This window comes from Scatophagus argus, chromosome 20, assembly GCF_020382885.2.
Source record: "Scatophagus argus isolate fScaArg1 chromosome 20, fScaArg1.pri, whole genome shotgun sequence".
Classification (NCBI taxonomy): Eukaryota; Metazoa; Chordata; class Actinopteri; family Scatophagidae; genus Scatophagus; species Scatophagus argus.
In genome coordinates this window covers 5,509,837-5,530,896 of record NC_058512.1, presented here as the reverse complement: position 1 = coordinate 5,530,896, position 21,060 = coordinate 5,509,837, and the positions used below count along the sequence as shown (strand labels likewise).

The window sequence follows — 21,060 nt, the reverse complement described above, 5'->3', positions numbered from 1 at the left end:
ATTTAATTCTGGACCAAAGTGGTGGACCAATTAAATCATTTCCTTCAACCCTTGAATTTCCCACGGGATCAATAAAGTATCCATCTATCTATCTATCTAACCCTTCTCACTATTCAATCTGCTTCCTCTTCTCCACCCATTTGTTAATTAACTCTTCCATCCCTCCCTCAAGAACATCACCCATCTCTCCACTATTTCTTCCTTGCATTAATCTTCGTCCCTGCCGCCTACCTGGACCTCATTCTATCCTCTCCTCTGTTCAAGCATCCTTTCATTCATTGACTGAACACGACAGCTCGACGGTGTCAGATTCCACTCTCTGAAACTTCCAGATGTATTCTCTGGAGCTCTGCATTTCACTGGTGCAGAAAACATGCAGGAATACAAGCTGAGACCCACGCATGACATCATCCCCCCTGACGGCTGTCAAAGCTTTCATCCCCACCAACATCACTGTGTATCTTGCAGGGGTGGTTGACAGTCTCCTAACCATGAACCTTCAGAATACACATACACACACTATGTCTGCTAAATCTGCTGATCACAACCGTTTTAACATACAGGGAGCAGATGGGATGAGGGAGGCTTCTGGGATAGATCAAACACCTCTGGAGGAACTAAAAATACACACACCCAGGGGTCAGAGAATGACCCTCCTCCAGATTCAATAAGAAACATGCAAAAATAATCATACTATGCCTCATGCTATGAGGCAAACAGTGAGAGAAAATACTGTAATCATAAGCTTGTGGGCAAACTCCACGATCCTGCTAATCAACAACTCTTAAGACATCATCGCATGTTTATTTTGCAAAGCCAGAGAAATCAAATAATAAAAAAAAAAACTCTAAAAGAAAACAGAAACACAAATGAGAATCAAATGAACCGGGGGAGAGGATCGTGGTGAGGCTGTCAGCACATATCCTGTGCAGAGAACAATTTCCTGTAAAACTTTCTCATGAGTATGTATGCAACAATTCTGACATAAAAATACACTGTAAATCTCACTTTAGCTAACATGCATTTGTATAGTAAACAACATACAACTTCAATGCTCTAGTTTTACAACTGTGTCACAGTGTAATTATTTGTGCTATGTTTAGTGCGTTTTTAATAATCAGGTGATATTAAAGCTCTTAGACAGACTCCCACTTAACAGACTGACACATATTGATCTGCACTATCCACTTATACTGCTATAGACATAAAGGAAAACATGAATAATAGAGTGCTTCTAGCTCACTGTCTGCCGTTCAGGGGGATCGACACAATTGATTTATCGGACAAACAAGAGAAAATTAGCTCAGCTGTACTTTCAAGCTCACTATTTGTTTTTATCTGTCATGCCGGTCAAGACAATCTCAGAAAAGCATTGCCTTTAAAGGAAAAGTTTAGAAGTACACTTATTTGTGTTCTTTCCACAAGTTAGAAGAGAAGACTCATGCCATCGTCATGTCTGTGTGTGAAGTACTGAGCTAGAGCTGGCATGTGATTAGCCTAGCTTAACATAAAGAGGGGAAAACGGCTATCCTGGTGTGCCCAAAAGTTAAAAATACACCTACCTGCGCCATTAAATCTTCTTTCCCCTGTAGACAAACTGAAAAGTCAAAATGACAAGATTTACAGGTTGTTATGTACCTGACTTCCTGAAGTTTTGCTAGGCTAATGCTAATTGGCACCCAGCTTCATATCTAACGTACAGACATGACATTGGTATCAATTTTCTCATATACCGCCTATCCGTCAGGGTCGCGGGGGGCTGGAGCCTATCCCAGCTGACTACGGGCGAGAGGCGGGGTTCACCCTGGACTGGTCGACAGTCAATCGCAGGGCCAACACACAAAGACAGACAACCACACACTCTCACACTCACACCTAGTGCTAACCACTGCACCACCGTGCCGCCCTATCCTGCACACATCCAACTGTAAAACCAACACCATGTAGACACTGTATGTTTATCAAATTAGTGTTACTGTCATGTGTTGCTCAAGATAATTATCTACATATAAAACCAGGAAAAATGCAGCTTTAGATTAAGAGATGCGTCATTTCGCAAGTGAGCTGTGACAGAACTTTTATTTTAAAAAGTTTCTCTCTTATTAAGAAGTTCACAGTCCAGCTGCACCTACTAATTTATTTTAACAATTCACTGGTCTGAGTTTCCCATACACTGAAATCATTAATGTTTTGATTGTATTTTAAACTCCTTTTTTGGCAAAGAGCTTGTTTTAGAGGTGAAACATTTTACATTGAATATTAAAGACGAGAAAAGGAAAAGGTAAGGAAAAAAGACAGAAACACATTTTAAACACGCCCACATTAGTGTGGACACGGCCTCAGCAGGGGGGAATCACACCCCCGTCAACACACTCCCTCTCTCTGCCAAACATACAGATGTGTTCAAGGCGGATGGCAACTTCCCTTGAGGTTTTCATTCTCCGCTGTTATTTCAAGGCTACTCAGTAACAGCAAAGCTAAACACCACACAGGATAAATGCACTCACTCTGATTACTCAAAGTCATTAAGATAAATTGGTCAAAATAAAAACCTACTTTATGTAGAAGATTAGAATAATGTGATGACAGAAATGGAGTTTCACATCCCTTCACTTTGCCCTCACTGTTGCACGTATTTCCTCTCTGCTTTCTTCAAGCGCACTGCTGAGCATGTACATATTTCCTCACAGAGATGCAGATTTTGTGGTTGGAAATATGTTTAAAGATCAGTCAAAGATAACTTTATAGTGGAATAAAATTGCATACACTGTGCATAATATATCTCACATAAGCACAATGATCTGCAATCAAAAATGAACATCATATGAATAATTCAAAGACACTGCATTTCCTACTGAAAGTTGCTTGACAAAATACTTCTCTTTTCTGGCAGACATGTAGGCCAAATGTTATTCAACATCACCACCAATGACTGAAACCTAAAAGTGGGCAAAAAAAATTCAAGGGTCTTAAACGTCAATCGTAACTGTCAAGTCTGACACCTGGCTCTTTGATTGTGTGATCCTGTCAACAAATTAACTTCAGCTGAGGTCTCTGGAGGTCGTTAAAGGTACAGGGGTACAGAGGCTACATACTGCATTTCTTTAACATCAAGGTGTTTTTGATTCACTCTTTTCTGCAAGAAATGATGAAAATTAACTTTAATATAATTTTATTGTCATTTTTCTGTACATTATGGCTCATCTAATATTGATTATCTGACGACGCAGGATCCCAATATTTTCCTGCATCTTTAGACAACACACACTGCATTGCTCTTTTTATTACCTGTGAGCTTGTTTTGACACTGTTACACTATAATTGGCCTCCTCAAGTCCTTATTGACCACCCAACTATTTGGATCACTCCGACCTGCCTGACCTATATCAAACCAACCGCTCTTTCCCAAGAAATTTTTGTTGGGGAGAAGAGCATCATGACCAGCTTGGCCACTGGTGTTGGCCTCTCGTTGGAGAGGTTAATGCGAACACGTTGGCCCAGACAGACGCCAAAGCTCCACTGCTCCCTGTACGATGCCAGTTTGATGGATAGCTTTGGCTGGCCACATGCCTGGGAGAGAGAGACAGGGGGGTGGGGGGCTAGACAGGCCTGGTGCACAGATGCAGCATTACTCTGGTTGCAAAAACACATACACACACACACATGCACAAGAATACATACATCCAAGATCTGAAGCTATCAGCACTTAGCAGGTAGTGAGAGTCCCGGAGGAGTACAAGTATGCGTGTGTGATTGTGTGTTTGTAAGTAGTCCTTATGTGTTTCTTCTGGCAAGATGTTATGGAGTCTTTATTGGCATATGCTGGTAAAAACAAGGAAATGACTGTAGATAGACCTAAATCCTGTTTTTATACCCACACAAAAAGGGCTTTTCAAAGTCACATCCACTCTGGGAAAAGAGAAAAGTTTAACACTGGCTGTGCTTCAACCACATATGATACTGTCCTCATCAAACGTTCTGCAGAGAACACACCCCCAACAGCCAGCGAAGGTTTTCTCTCTTTCACACAGTTATCAAAAGTGGAAGTAGCAAGACACTACCATGCATGCGGTGACAGAAAGGCTCAACAAGGAGGAAGCACTGAGGGTGAAAACTGCCACTCGCAGGTCATATCTGCATTTCAACCACGGTGTGAAAATTTCTCTTAGCATAACCAAACCATGTGTTAAGTTCATGTCTCCGGTGTTTGCAAATGTTTTTCATGAAGAAATAATCTATTACAACAAAAAAAAAAGGAAGCATTTTGCACCACCATATCACAGATGAAAAGTTGCTTGATATGGGGAACTGCTAAAATCAACAAAGATTTCAAGTTTAATACCTTTAATCTATTTGTCATTTGTTTTAATGCCTGATTACCATACTCACATGTTGGCACACTTATGCGTTACCATAGTTACCGAATGACTTTGCATATAGACTATTGACCTTATGCTGTAAACCCATTTTTTCCATTTGTTCCTTTTCCAGGCTTGTATTGTGTATGTGTATTGTGTATGTCAACTTCAGGGGCAGGGGGAGATCACTTCCTTGACAAACCCTAATGAACCAAATTGAACAGGCAATGGGCCCTGGGTTTGTTTGAGTTGGTACAGTCACGAAACATTTTGGAAAACACTGACAAACTTGTGTAGACATAAGAACTTGCCGAGCACTATAATACCAAATAAAGTAGCTGCAGACATGACTAACCATCTCCCGGCTGAAAAACAGAACTGGTAGCTGCCTGTTCTCTCTTTGACCTCTGCACTTTTCACTCTTTTCCTTGTTTTTGCTCGAACTGGAGATAACGCAACCTCCTGTCTTTACAAATTCCCTGAAATGGACGTCCTGCCAGCAGCCTTCTTCTCTCAACAACCTCGTTTGCACTTTCCCCTTTGCCTCCCTGTCTGCCCTGTTGCCTCCTCTTTGCCCCTGGTGCCTCCACTGTGCAGTGCCAGAGGTCACATGACCACAAAAATACCTCATCATCCACAAGCTATCTGTGGACATGGCAGAGTGTGGCTGAATGAATAGATAAACTTCCATGAACTGATGATCTTCATTTGTCTGCTGCTGCTGAGACAATCTCTGATAAAAGTTAAAGTGAGATTTATATATGCTTAACATTTCAGGAGTACTTACTATGATTCCTATCAAGCAAATGTAGGCCTATGTGTGCCTCTCAGCGGTAATCCTCCATTTTATCCATCCTACTCAGTCTCCAAATATTTCAGACAAGTCTCCTATATCTCCACAACATGGAAACACTTATACCAAGAATTAATGGGGTTAAGAGGATGCTCCTGAAAATGTTAAAATTGTAACAGCTGAAGAAAAGTGGTGACGGGTGATGAAGTGTGAAACACACATGCAGAATGCTTTTATGTGTTCGCTGAGTGTCTGTGTGTTGATACATGTGTGTGGCTTGACCTTCCCTGGAGGTTAACACCTATGTAAGCTGACACGACATGTGATGTCCCACCTCCATGGGTGCCTTGTTGATTCTGAAGTTCTTTCAAGACTGATATCAGTTTCTGTACCAAGTGTGTATGTGTGTGTGCGCGTGTGTGTGTGTTGTTGGCTCAAGTTTAGGGATTATTCTGCTCTTAGGTTGCAATAATGTGAGTCTCTGTGTTTATTTTGGAGCTTAGAGGCCACTTGTAGGAAGATTTAGTTTTCAAACACTCTATGGAGATAGTATTTCTGTCGATGAGTGGCACAGTTAACATCTGGCAGAATATGTTACCTATTTATATTCACAAGCAAAAAAAAAATACATTCAACATGTTTACTGTTTTTACACACAATTTGTGCGTGTTACTGCTAAAACCATAAGACTTCTGGACTTCACATTTGCAGTCACAGAACAGAGAAAGTTTGGTACAAGCATCACCTTGGAAACCCTCAGTTTCTCCATCTGCAGCTATGGCACAGACAGAAATATGATGATTCAGTGATGACTCAGTTTTGTGGCATCACCCAGTTTGGGTGTGTGGTGCTGACAGTGATCATTCATAAACATACAGAAGACATAATTTATTTAATTGTGGTTTATACTGTAAAAAAAATGGTTCACAGCCAGCAGCTCTGTGAAACTGAAAAGAAGAAGAAACAACTGTTTGACAGTATTAGACAGACTTAATATTTTGACCTAATAATGGCGTAACATTTCCATTCCTAAATATGCTGCTATAAGCCAGGCTGCTTATTCTGAGACATTATGCTTAGCCACAGCAGTGCTAACATGCCCACAAAGAGACATCCACTGAGCCTTTGGACAAATTTTCTAGAAACATTAGTCTTCACTGGGTTTAGTTATTCCGGATTTATCTGTTTTTGTAAGCAAGAATTATGTAAACCTTTTCAAAAAAGATCCGACTAATTTATATCATGCCCACCACTGCTAATATGTCGGCACTTTTTTGAAAGTAAATTCGAAAGTGACTTCAAACCAGACAGTATCACTTTTGGAAAACACCAGGCACCTTCCTTTTTCATGTTTCACAGCACACAGTGATCTGTAAAAAGTGGGGCATCTACTGGCCTAATGGTTAAAAGGTACAGTCGTCATCAGCTCTCCACCAGCAATGCCAATACTCTTGACTTATCTGAACCTTGAACATCATTCACATCACAAGAGTTACTTTCAGGTTTGCCACATGCTGCAGAGACAACAGAATCAGTTGCACATATGTAGTGGATTCAGGCAGCAGAGCACGATACCAAGTCGTGTGGGTGGTCTTTGTGGTTTCACAGCCTTGGAGCTAAATCTTTGAAGCATCCTTTGACTAGCACAGTTCTTCAGCAAAATATACGTTCGTCCGTTTCTCATTAATCCACATAGTGCAACTTCCTGTCTGTTGAGCTATATTTTAACACCAGTCACTTGTACCTACGCTGAGCTACACTGACAATAAAGTTGACTTTGACTTTGAAGAACGCTGCATCTTCAGTCACATTCAACCCATTCGCACAAAACCTGTGAGGCAGAACATACAAGGCATCCATCAAGTCGCGTTTTTCAACCTGCAATGGAAGCATCTGTTTTTCAGCCGTCACATATAAACCATCATTTAAAGTTGATTTGCCATCAATTTTAGTATTATAAAAAGAACAAAAACAAGTTTGTGGGTTTTCAGTATGGCACATCTCACAACAAACCTGCTGCTGCACGCTGTATACACTGCAATGCATAATTATTGGAGCTGATCCTGCAGTTCATACTTGACTTTGGTCACATGGCCAACATCAAAACCTAAAGGGAGACTGGCTATGTTCTTTGTCTATAGACAACCATATATTCAGATTAAGACTGACCACAGAAAAAAAATGTAGGTGTACCTTGCACTGAGCAAAAATTATGCATACAATTATTCACACGGGATCTTATCAGTAGGAGGAATGGTAGGACAGACAGTGTTTAGAGACACTTTAAACCACAGTCAGCCACCCAGACTGCCACACAGTCAAACTCAAAATATAAACCATGACCTAAGTGTTAATGCGTATGTGAGCATGTGTGAAAATCTGCACCGCAATAGACATAGCACCTAAATGTACAAAGAGAAAAACTTTCCGAACAATGCTCTCTGCATGGCTACATCGTGGTCACATTTCACTCCATTCTAACAACTTTCCTTACTAAATGTATTAATGCATTCTGATCATCTGGGGAAATTAAAGTGCTGTCCATATTCTGCAGTACGGACTGACTTGAATGGTCACAAAGATGCCAAAAGCAAAATAATTGAACTATAACTATATAGGAAGTAAAGTACTCAACACATTTAACTTCTGACTAACTCTGATGATGGTGCCAGATAATCTCAGCAGATCTCCAAGGTCAGTAAGGTTCATCTGTGCAAGATGTCACAGCCATTCATTTGAAAGTCCCTGAGATATTTTAGAGCAGATTCACATGATTGCAGAGTGTCAGACTGTCAGTGTTCTCACTGAGAGTTCATGGTGACTAACCGGTATCTGACGGTGTCAAAAAGCAGCCAACACAAGTCAAGACAATAAATTTGATCTCCTATCGTACCTTCAAAACATTCAGTGGCAGCGTCATATCTTAAGACAACTGTTACACTTAAGTGATTAAAAAGGATAGCAAAAGTAAACACACCACATCAGCATAATCGCATCTTAATTACTTAACATTCCAGTTAAGTTTGCCTCTGCCAGCAGACAGTTTATGTCAGATTCGTGCTGATTGCTGCAAGCCGGGGAGTGAGCTGATTCAAATTAAAGATAATAGAGAGTAGTAGGAGGAGGAGGAGACAAATTGCTAATGACAGAGATGGCTGGGTTCACTGTTCAGCCTCATAAATTCAATTCAGAACTCTAATGTCTGAAGACTTATATCCCTTGACCCTGCAGCCTTCAAATGAATTAACCGTCTACTTTGGTCGTCGACTGCAGCTTTCCATGAGCTCATTTAAAGTTGTGAAATTCCAAACTGCAAACAAACTGCAGGCAAAAAGCATCCCAGTCCTCGAAGGAATTTGGAGGAATCTAAATCAGTTTTTGATCAACAAACCCTTTGCCCTGTTTTTCCATCTCTGTAGGAGACACAGACATTAATACATTCCCAAGTGAGACCAATGTGTGGTCTATATTCCGGCTGTGTAACGAGCCAGTTGAACGAGCAACATCTGAGGTGTCAAAGATCCTCTCCAAAATGTCCCGTGGCTGTTTATCACACCGAAACAAACCAGTAGCTCATCACATGCGATCTCTGCGATGTGCTGCATTTAGGAGGGTTCACGTAAACAGCTTCTGCTTCACTCAGCCACAAGAAAGAAAGAAAATGAAACGGATAAGAAAATGATCAGCAGATAATTGCTAGTCCTTATCACTTGATTAATCATTTATTTGTTTAAGTCAAGCAAAAACATTTGCTTTTTCCCGCCTCTCAAAAGTGAGGATTTGCTACTTTTTTGTGCTTTAAATCAGACCAAACAGTTCATTGATCAATCAGACAATAATTCACAGATCAATTTATCATGAAAATAACTGCTACTTGCAGTTAATAATCAATTCATTGTTTAAGTTACTTATCAAGCAAAAAACCAAAGTCAGCTTCTAAAATGTAATCTAAAAAAAATCTAAATCTAAAAAATTCTTTCATGAGACATTTTTCCCAATTTTTACTTGAAAAATGATCGAATTGATCACAAAATAGGTTATTTCTATGTCGATCAATTGATCAACAAATCATTTCAGCTCTACTCCCATCAGACAAAACAGACTCTGGGGAAACTCTGGGGATCTGTGATGTGCATTTCTTCACTCTTCTTCCTAACATTTTATACACTGAACGATTGGTCATTTAATAGTAAACAGCAAAACACATAAATCGACAAGGAAAATAATCATCAGTTGCCTTCTGCAGCCTATAGGTGCTGTTCACGTCCTCAGTCGGCTTGGTCAGTCCGGCCTGACATATATAATGATTGAAGCCAGATGCGTCTCTCCTCTGCAGTACCAAACTCAAACCACCTGTAGCCCCATCTCCGTTAGGAATTTACAGAGATTAAATGCTGCCACTACAATAACCACATGTGGGCCTCAGAAGCAGGCAGAGGCAGCTCCCATAGCACAACGCCGGGATCTCCCAGTATGGTCTCAAACCAGATCGCTTCTAACCCCCATGTAGCCCGGTTGAGGTCGTACTCCTAAAGCTACATAAAGCTAAGATCTCTGTGTGATGACCTGCAGCAATCTGACTGTAAGAGCTAAAGAGGGGGGCAGAGGTTTACTTATGTCCCATGAGTAAACCTGACCTCTTGATGAATTGGTGTGTGAGCTTCTGCTGATCCCTTTACACACACACACACACACACACACACACACATCTCCATTTCTAACTCAATACTCTAATGACCATCACAAGTCTGCATCACATGTAAGTGTAGGAATCTGAGAATTACAGAGAGACAAGCAGTGTTAACTTTGCTCTCTGTCTTCTTCCTCTTCTTCTTTTTCTTCTTCTTCCTCTTCTTGGGGCAGCCGTGGTCTAGAGGTCTAGAGGACGCTTGATGCTGCCCACTGCTTCTTCTTTTTCTCTGTGTTTTCTCTCCTTCAAACTCAAAGCAGCACTTCACTTCAACTTTGGCGGTACTTTCCATCATGTTTGAACGACTTGGACGTGACCCACAAAGTTAATTCACTACTGCTGCTCTGGAGCTGAACATGAGAGCACAGCTTCTCCAGTGGGACTCCACATTACCAGCACAGGTATCCATTACAAATAAGCCTCTTAAAGCTGGTGTAAAGACGATATTCATTACAGTTTTCATCTTCTAGGACTTCAGATCTAATAATTATTATGATTTCTGCCTATTCGTCTACAGATTTGCTTTCTCACAGAACTGACATAATTTCATGCGCTGATGCCTTGCAGAGCTTCACTTTCTGCAGCATGACCAGAACACATGACGCTGCAGAAACGTTGGTTCAAAGGCAACAAAACTTGCTTTTCCATTAAGTTTTGTGTAGACACCGACATGCGCCACATTCAATTAGAGCAGTGCTTCTCAATTATTTTCTGTTGCGCCCCCCCCCAGCAAGTAGAAAACAATTCGCCCCCCCCCCCGCGACTATAAATAATAGTAATAATAATAATATGTAATAATATGTAATAATAGGATGCTAACAATTCTCGCTGGTTTACTGAAGTAGCATTCACAAAGCGGGATGATTGTTGGCAATATTCGGCACGTTTTGGCTGAAAAAACTCCAGCGGCTTATCAGCATGATTGGGATGTAATGCCTTCAAGTGGCGCCTTAATTTATTTGGCTTCATGCTGTCCGCTGCCAACATTTTTAGACAGTAAACACACCGGTCTGTCGTCTCCCACTGTAGTCACAGTGAAGCCAAGCGCTACATATGCTTCATCATATTTCCTCGTCTTAGCTTTCGGGTGAGTTACTTTTGTCTCATTATCTTCGTCTCTCTCCGCCTTTCTTCTCATCCCTGTTAAAAATGTCTTCATGTTGTCTCTTAAGGGTTCGCTTACTGCACTTCATATCGCCTGCTCGGTGCAAAAAAGCCGCTACACCATAGAGCTAATACTCCCTGCGCACACTCTGACAATGAGAGCGCCACTGCCAACTACTGTAGTGGATGTGCAATTACACTTTATTCTAGTACGGCAAAAAAAGCATGTTCCCCAGGGTCACACGCGTGGGGCCCCTGGGGGGGCGCGCCCCACTATTTGAGAAGCACTGAATTAGAGCACCATGCACTAATTTGACTGACTCTAATTACTCTATTAGATGAGGCAATGCCCTGCTCCTGAGACCAGGCTGCTGCACGTAGAAACAATTAAACGCTTTGCGGCTTCCCTCAGTCAGAATAAATAGCATCTGGGCAAAACGGACGGAAAGTATTTAGGGGCATTTTACGAGGACACTGGTGCCACCACCTTTTAATGGGCGTGTAGGGGACGTGAGCGACACACTTAATGGGTGCATTTAGCCGCCCAGTCGTCAGTTATGCAGACTGCGATGATCTAAGATGCTGTTCAGCGTGTCTGGAGACCCCACTCAGCATTTCCTCTAATAACCGAGCACAAATGCACATTTCATCATGATACATTACATACCAAAAACTGCCACTGTTGTCAAAGTGAAATGCCGTGTTGTCTCGAGCATCCTGGCGCGCTGTAGACGTCCCGCAGCTCCAATTAATCCACTTTTCTCCTCTTCAACAATCGCTGTCAAACACAGATTTACCAGGAAGCAAACTGGCTAAATGACTAACACGGTCTCACAAAGCATTTCCTGCGCTGAAACATGAAACATCCACAGTTGAACTCTCTGACGTCCCGTTTCACACTGACTTCAACGCACGGGATGCGCCTGCCACTCTCATGAACGCACTGGAAACCCAGAAACAGAGGAGGAGGAGGAGGAGGAGGAGCAGGAGGGGCGTCGTGAGAAGTTTGCTCATAACCTTATAAGCTACGGCAGCGGAGGCCTGGTTTGCCAGTCAGTGGGAAAATGTGAGCAGTCAAACAACAGCAGCGCATGTGTGATGTCTGGAGACCGGACCAGAACAGTCTAATTTTAACATAAAGGATTCAGCCTGTGTCAGCTGACCCTTCAGTTCAATTGTCCTTAATAACACATTGCAAAGTTAGTTTGTTACAACAGCATCACAGCCACATTTTAACTGCATCGTGTATTCGTCAGTAAACGTACACTACACGTGTAGTCATATTATGAGGGATTCAAGACGTGGAAGGAAAAAAATCGTCTAATCATAAACGCAAAGTTGTGATCTAAACTGAAAAACGATTAAATTCAAAAAGTCTCAAGAGAAAGTTTACAGTCTAAGAGTACATCTCCTCAGACAATTAAGATGAGAGTAGATTTCAGGCGTCAACATTGTTGCTTTTGCTCTCTGATAAAATTAGTGAAATTGCTCTTATGCCCCTTTGACTCTGTCATTACACCTACACACACACACACACACTCTTTCTGTGTGTCACTATTATGGATGCCCACACACAAAGAACTTCAAACATGAAGACCATTGCATCAGTTAGCATGCAGCTCACAGTATGTCCTGCTGTAGCCTCCCTCATTACACACACACACATAAGGGTGAAGACACATGTGGGACAACACAACGTATGTAACGACAACAACAACACAACACATGCACACTTTGAGTGCACACAAACACACATCAGACAGGATCTCATGAACTCAACAGAGAGTCGGACAGTTTACGCGAGCCTTTCCTGTCTTCGGCCATGCAGATAGCTGAGACTCAGGAAGACCCTGATTAGTTTCCATGTATTTCTTAACTGCAACATACCCGTCTCCACCCATGTCCCCCTTCCTCATCCTCCTACACACCTCACTCATGTCCTTTTTTTCCCCTTCTGGTAATAACACATGAGCGAAGAAGTGCTACTCCATGTTTTCATTCTTGACCTCTACACAGTTTCCTGCCCTTCCTCAATCCCTTGCCTTTCATCCTGACATATCATGTTCCTCTATCAGCCATGCAAGTCTATTCTAATGTGTTTTTTCCTCCTGTCTCTCCCCCTTTTAAATGTCTGTATACATGTAAACTGGAAGAGAACATTACGAGCGTACGAGATACAAGGCTCTCACGGTCCCTAATGAAACAAAGGCATCTTCATTGAATTTCTCAGATACTTAATTTGAACATAATGCTCTAAAACACACTGATATTCTCCATTCATTGCAGCTTTTCTGAGATGCTTTTTGTGGCATAATGCACTGAGGTAATGAAGACAAACTGGGTATCCCAGGCCCAGCAAATCCCTTTAAGGGACGGAAATTAGCTTGGTTCATACGGTCTGACAGACAATATGTATTTGCAGACAGAGTCAATCACTGAGTCATATTAATGCCAAGCGGCAGACTCTCGTTGCCTTGTAACGACCTTCCTCCGCCACTGAAAACTATTTACAGTGAGCATCTGAGGAATCTGTAATGTATACAAGAGGACAGTGCGTAAAGTGCAGACGACAGCTCACAGTAAACATATACTATGTATGGTATCTGTTATTGCATTGAATTGTCCTGATACATGGAAATTTCAAACCGTATTAAACTAATACACGTTGACACAAATGAATCCTTAAATTTACTTCCATATGGTAGGCGGACTAACAAGAGACATATTAAAGTTCAATTTATCAGTAATATTATATTAATATTATATGATGTTAATCCAACACTGTTTTCACAAACTTGCCATGATAAGTAAACTGACATTCGTAAATAAAATCAGTGCAACACCCCTTTACACATTCAAGAGCCAAATTAAAGCTGTTCGTTAATGGTTCATTGATCTTCACTGATATTTTTTTTTCTTACTGAACCTGTGACCAGGTAACATAAAAAATGCAAGGATTCTCAAAGAAGGAGTTATTTTTTATTATTATTAACATCATTAACAAAACCAGAATCAGGTATGGCTGCCAATTCTGCTTTCTGAGCTTGTCTCTGCAGCTGTGAGCTGGATTGATGATGGGGTCAAATACAGAAGCTCCTTGCTATATAAGGACATGTTGGCTCCATATTATTGTGGAGTCTGACTTTTGCTTCTGTTTTTTAATCTCCAACTAACAGTGAAGTGACTGGGCAAGATAAGACCGCTTTCAAATGGATACTAAGCTGCATGCCTGCTGAGACTTCGTTGGTGTTAGCTGGTTTGCTCGTAAGCGTGACTTAGCAATACCACTGGGGATGAACTTCAGGGAAAAAACAGAAAGTCCTCTGTCAGCTCAGTGTGAAGGAAAGCAGAGCCGTACTGACCGATTCCTCTTTGATGAGAGCAGCATCTGACTATGTTTTGAACTCTAACATTAACCAGAGCAAGGAGAGCGAATGGAAATATCTTGAGTTTAACCCCCCCTATGATCCCCACTCTTGTTCCTGTGTTATCCTTTCTTTTATTTGTTCTTTTGTACTAATGATGTGACTGTAAGAAATGTTACCAGAGTCGTCAACAAACAGAATGTGCCTCATAATAAAAAGCAGATGGAAACCAATGCGATAAGATGATCTGTGCTATATTTAAAGGGCATCGTCTCAGACCATTAGGGTTCATGGTACACTAGCCTTCAAATTAAACTTTCCTCTCAACCAAAAGGCAGAAACAAATATCTGAAAAAAAATCAAGATTTGGAATTGATACCATTTAGATTCTTCTGTGAGGCATAAACTCTGCATGGAAGCGTGGGAGTAGAAATTAGCACACTATCTTCAGAGTCTTCCCACAGTCTCCCCTCTGTAGGCGAAAACAACAATCTGACACATGTGGACAGCCATTAGAGCTCTCTTCAGTCTCCTCCTTTATGGGAGCTCTATCACCCGTCTCTGCTGCTGACAGGACCTGGAGCTTCCCTTCACGCCACAGCTGGCCCTCTGTCCCGGGTCTCGACCCTTTGACTCTGTCAACACAGAGTCAGAGTGTTGGTTACAGCCTGGCCCAATGGCTGTCTGTCTCCCACAGACTCACTGGGCACCTCTGGCCTCTACTACAACAGTGGCAAATGCTTCTTCTCTGCTGATTATAGTCAAGCGTAACAATTCCTCTGACACGTGAAAACATTCGTTGTTCGCAGGTGATGTTTACTGGTTATTCCCTGATTTTTCGTCACCATGAGGTTGACTGTTTTTTTTTTTCTTTTAATGAAACTGCTTAAAAACCATCGTGTGGATTCATGTGATTAAATATTTTACTTACCCATTTAATATCTCAGCATCTTATAGATGGACCGACGCACAATTTGATACAAACGGTGATTGTGAGGATAAATGAGGATGAACCCAACTGACCTTGCCGTCATTATCACTCTTCCTTGAACAGAGGACCAACTGTAGCGATGGGTTAAACAGGCATATGGTGGAGCCTCTGGTGTCATAACCAGCGTTCAAAGTGTTTGGAACTCGTTGGTCACTTAGCTCAAAGCGCACACACAGTCACACTCTTAAGGTAGAGTCAAATGTTGGAGGCCATTAAGTGTCTGGGTTTTGCCGTGTGTGACCTAACAATGACAGGAATGCGATTTGTCCCCATATCCTGGTGTCAGTAATACAGGAAATTTGGCGTGGCTTCGCTCAGAGGAACGGATTGTTTGAAGAACGATGAGAGCCAAAACCAGACTGAACTCACTCCCTGCGGGCAGCTTCGCACCACTTTTCCACTATATGACGATAAAACGCTCTAAAGACGTTTCTCTTTTGTCCCAGCAGACAGCTGCATATCATGTGCACACACACACACACACACACACACGGACTGTTGTTTCCAGCAAGTGACATCACATTTTTGGCATGTCACACAGCCATTGTGATTGGAGGATATCATATTCTGCTCGAAGTGCGCTAATTTCTTGGCGTGACATCTGACATGACGGCATGGGAGACACAGGAGGAGATGGAGGTGAGCATGGGAGGTCACAATTTAGCACAATAAAAAGAGTTGTGGCAGTCCAGTTTTTTTTTTCCTCATTTTGAATAAACTGACTTTTATTCAACCCACTACTCACTGACCTTCCAAGACGTGGACAGTGGCATTACAGTAGTCCGCTGTAGTCCACCCACCACCTTTCTGAACTTGTCATAATTTATAAAATGGAGAAACAAAGCTCAATCTGTTTGAGAGACAACACAAAGAATTCGGTAAAATGGTGAAATGTCACACAGCAGCAAGTTTCATATTGAAATACTGCACAAAATCCAAAATAGTGGCAAATTCTTAATAAGCCCTTGTGACATAGCTGAACTTAGTTTATCTGCTTCAGTTTCGGGGTAATGCTGAACAGAACATTATTAATCTTGTTAGTAACACCTGCTTTTCCTACACTCTACTCCAGGGTTGGTAGAAATCTCAGGAATATGTTTATGGGCTTCTAGTTCCATAGAGAAACAACTGAATATTACGCAGCACAAATAGATATGTTGGCATTAGCTGGTTGTAGGTGACTGAGGAGCTGTAGATAATTATAAATCATGGGTTGTGTTGTGTAAATGATCTGTGTACCAACAACCATATTTCCGTTCTTGGCAGGACGGGTTCAGTTTTTTTTCCAAGCCTGTCTTATAGTAGTAATACTTACATGCCCATGTGTATTGAAATAGTTATTAATCACTGTAATTGTTCTGCCTCTTCATACTGCCAGGGAAGAAATACAGCTGAGCGATTCCAGTATAAACATCTGAGATCCTTGCTATGAGTGAAAATATGTTTTACAGTTCAGCTAAAACTGATAACAGTCTGAGTTAATCGAATCAAATTAGGCATTTTCCAAAGTTACAGCATGAGAATAAAATTGCCTACTTTGGTCAAACTTAGCAAGGAGGAATTAAAATAGTGATCATAAACTTGTGAAATGTGCATATGGACACGCAACTCTTGTTTTAAAATGGACATGAAACAGATATGAAAAAAAGGTTAACTTAAGCTTTAACAGCTTTAGTATCAGTTTTAGTTTCACCATTAAGATTCAGGTACATTTATGGCCTTCCCCCACATGTGGTTTCAGTGTAATATCATAGTCAGTGTTTAACTTGTATAAGATATGCTCCTGACTTTCATTACATTTTTTGTTTGAAGTCCATCCAGCAGTAAGAGATGTGTTTATCACACATGGTAAAGATGAACACTGTCAGCAAAATATTCAAAACGCGTCCGCATCTGGAGCAATACGCCACAATGGAGCAGATTCTGTTAGTGAAAAACATGGAGCCAAGTGTCAGCCAAAAGTGACAATAGTCTGATTAAAGGCAAAGAGGCTTTGACTTTGTAGACGGTTTACCTTTTTGTTTTGAATACCCGTGTCACAACTGTGAGGAAGTTAATTTTTGACAGATTTGGTTTGAGTGACTTTGACAGGTCTCCTGTGGTGAGTATGAATTCAGTGCTCCAGTTCAGGACTTCAGGGGGGTCGAATCTCCTCAGGTATATGCTGTGGCGCTCAAAGGGAATATCGTGTGTGTGTGTGCTCGTGTGTTTGACCCGTCTGTACTCGACCTCCCCTCGAGTAACCAGATGATGATTGAGATCATAAGGTTGCTACGCCTCCTCATCAGGTTCACTTTGACTTGACTTTTTCGACCACAAATCCCATGTTTTTGGGTGAACATCGGTTATCGTCTGACCGCACATCTGCACGGGAAGTCATCTGGTCAAGATTATCAGCTCGCACTGGCTAAATCAGAGAAGAAGCGGAGCATTTAGTACACTTCAGGCACTTTCATGTTATTTTCAGTGGTGCAATAATCAAATCTTTAACTTAATGAAAAGTAGCAATGCAACTGTGTAAAAATACTCTAAAAAAAGAAAAGGCCCTTCATTCTAAAAAAAAGAAAACTGAACTTAAAGAATCAAAAGTAAGAGCTTTTCTATGAAGACAAACAGGCCCGTTCAATGCTGCTTAATTGATGGAAGTAGGATTTTATGATCAAGCTAGAGCTAATATAACTACATTATATACTCTCAGGCAGGTTCATCTATTAAAGTATGTCATACTTTATAAGACCAACATTAACTTAAAACCTTACTCCAAATCTTAGTCGTCAAATAAGTTCAGTAGAGAAGAATAAAAGAGCAACAAAATACTTCAAAATTGCACTACCTATGTTTGATGTATTTATTTACTTTCCACCACGGGTTGTTCTGCCTTAAGCTGAGCAGGGGTTTCTTAAGTACTCCATCAATTCTGCTGAGCAAATAAACCAAACATTCACGGTGAAGTCAGCTGTGCTGCTGCCGCTTCATCTGCTATTCTCGGTCTCCATGTGCTAATCAGACATCTCCTGACTGAACAGTGTTGGTCGACTGTCAAATCAGTGGTCTTTATCACACTAACAGTGGAAAGTTCCACTTAATGTTCAAGTTAGTGGAAGTTAATGGCCGCATGTCGACTTTCTCTCTGTAGATGTGCATGTACGTGCAAATATAAATGTGGTCACATGTGTCTGCACTGTGTGTGTGTGTGTGTGTGTGTGTGTGTGTAGAGTTTCTTACAGCTGGGTTTAAGAACCTCTGGAGGGGTCCCATTGTTAAAGGCTTCCTGCAGAAATCTACTACTGAGAACAGAGGAAAGGGAGGATCACACAAATCTGGGGGCTTCATAGAAAAAGAACAATTTTAATTTTCGGTTGCAGAATTAGCTAATGGTGACTATTAGTTTGTGCAAACGCTTTTGTAACTCGACACGAGACTTCAAGGACGGAAAAAAACTTCTCACTCCTCTTTCTGCAGACAATGGCTTCTTTCAGACAGACGCATGTGATAAAAGACTTCCTATAGTCCATTGACTGATATGTCTCCTTGATACAGGGCCTTCAATGCATGTATTCAAACCTCTGCTGTGAAGTAAAACTACACTTTGGTCAGTTGCATTATATGGCGCAGTGCTGTGGGTGTATTGCCTCATTGTTATGTTTATTATTCATGTCAGTGTGAATGGGGCGAAGGCGAAGCACTTCCCGTAATTGTGTCGCGCTGGAGCAGATGTTGAGATGTACATTATTTTGTTGCTTTCCTTCATCCACAACATTACTCTCTCTCTGTATTTCACTCCCTTTTTTGTTTAGTGTTCTTACTGTTGGTGGTGTGTGTGTATGTGTGTGTGTGTGTGGGTGGGTGGCATACAGCCTTCTTTTGCCCACCTGGCCTCTAAGCCTGTATGTCCTTGGACATGCTGCTCTTATAATGGAGGTGTGAAATGCACCGAGTTTCTGTTTCACACCAGTTCAAACCAGAGAAATGATATCCACAGCAGAGAAATTTACAGGTGTGACCTTTTTATTCTCCCATTATTTCCACACAGTTTGTCCCATTTTCCTATCTCGTTTCTTATTAACGTAACAAGCTGCGAGAAAACTGATACGATCTTCACTTTCGAGCCCTCTAGACTCAATCACAAAATTGTGATTCTGTTTTTACTTTTCCTTCAAGTGTTCACTGGGGCTTTTGAATATCACAAGCTATTAAATATAATTATATTTTCTCAGCCATTATTGTCCTGTGAGATGCAGAGGCCAATTGAGAGATTCTGTAATTCACTTACGGCAGTGCAATGGTAAGTGACTCCCCAAGTTGTCTCTGCCGGGGAGGGGGGGTTGTCGTAAAACAGTGTGCGTGTGTGTGAGTGTGTGAGTGTGTGAGTGTGCATTTATGCAGAGGGGGCACTGAGGGTCAAGCCTTTGCCCACTCCAGAGACAGGAAATGGCTCCAATATGGGCCTGAGTGTGGCCTCCTTCAAAGCTCTGGGGAGTGATTCTGGCTTCTTGACAGAACCAGAACTGCAGGATCAGTGAGGAAAAATGTACAGAGTGAAAAATACAGATGTTTTGCCCAGACCATTTGAAATCATAGATCTCTGGCAGGCTTCACAGGGACACGAAGGTTTATTAATAGTGTCAGTAGGGTAGCAGATGACAAGCTGATATGTCAAGAAAGATTTATGTCAAGTATGATATTTACATTTCAAAAAGATGGTTTTTATTTAGTTTTTTTTTTTAAATACCAAATTGTATTCATTGTTTTAGTTTGATTAAACCAGTATTGCAATATTAAATCTTTTCATACTGTTTTACATCATCTGTACACAGACAGATGGATGAGGTAGGGCTTTTTCCAGGCTTAACACTTGTGCATCTCGTCATCTTGGACTGTGTGCAAATATGCTACCTATATGGTCAGAGATTTAGGCAACTGTCTTGGCTGTGATGGTAGTGGAGATGATTGTTTAGACAGAGCATATTTCCAACCGTCTGGAGAATAATCTCTCCAAGGAATTTTTAGGGCCACTCTTATGGGCTCCTTCACGTCAGAAAAGAAGACAGTGTTTGGTACTTGTAGCCTGTTTGTGATGCGTTATGACTTCCCTAATGGCAGAGTTCATCAAAGATGACCAAAGCCGGGATTATTTAATCAGTCTGTGTGATGAAAGCGGGAATGATGTGGGAGGAAGTATGTAAGAAAAAAACTGAGGAACTAGTATTTAAATTTTGTGTTACGACTGTGAGCCAGTAGCATTATCTGCCAAAATATTGGTCTTTGTTATTAATCCACAATTCTTTTATAGTTGATTGCTTAATCTATAATTTTTAATCTATAATGATCTGAATTTTTCCACAGGGATTATCTATTCTATTTTATCTTCAGATTTAACCCTCTTGTTGACAAGTTTTGTGAGACAGATTATCCAGACTTTAACACAATTTGATTAATTAGACTAATCTTTGCTTAATTCTTTAATTTTGCATAGGCGAAGGTGCTGCAAAAAAAAAAATCATACAGAAACCATCCCGTGTGTGTGTTTCTTTATTTTGCATTGATGTAATATTTGGGAAGTGGAAAATCACAACAATAAATGGATGCACATTACAGTCTCCTTGTCTGTAAATGATTCACAGCCGAATGTACCCGACACAACTGACCATAGAAGCACAGCGAGGACTGCTCTCCCAAAGCAAGTGTTGGACTCCTCCTCGCTGACGGACTGAACGCAGGCTCAACGTCGGCGGCAGAAACACTCAAAAATATCTTCA

The 21,060-nt window shown here is 41.2% G+C and overlaps 1 protein-coding gene across 3 annotated transcripts in view; it reads right to left on the bottom strand.

Annotated features, from left to right (window-relative positions):
• itga1 (integrin, alpha 1) overlaps positions 1–11,829 on the bottom strand; it is a 40,085-nt gene extending 28,256 nt beyond the window's left edge. Inside the window, exon 1 of one of the 3 annotated variants that reach the window (XM_046375275.1) lies at positions 11,613–11,829. In XM_046375275.1, the coding sequence (XP_046231231.1) occupies positions 11,613–11,661 (49 nt within the window). In that variant the 5' untranslated portion in view covers positions 11,662–11,829. Of the gene's footprint in view, positions 1–1,562; positions 1,697–2,855; positions 3,204–11,612 lie in introns of those variants that run through there. The other 2 variants (XM_046375276.1, XM_046375277.1) reach the window with 2 other exon arrangements.
• Positions 11,830–21,060: the final 9,231 nt, after the last annotated feature.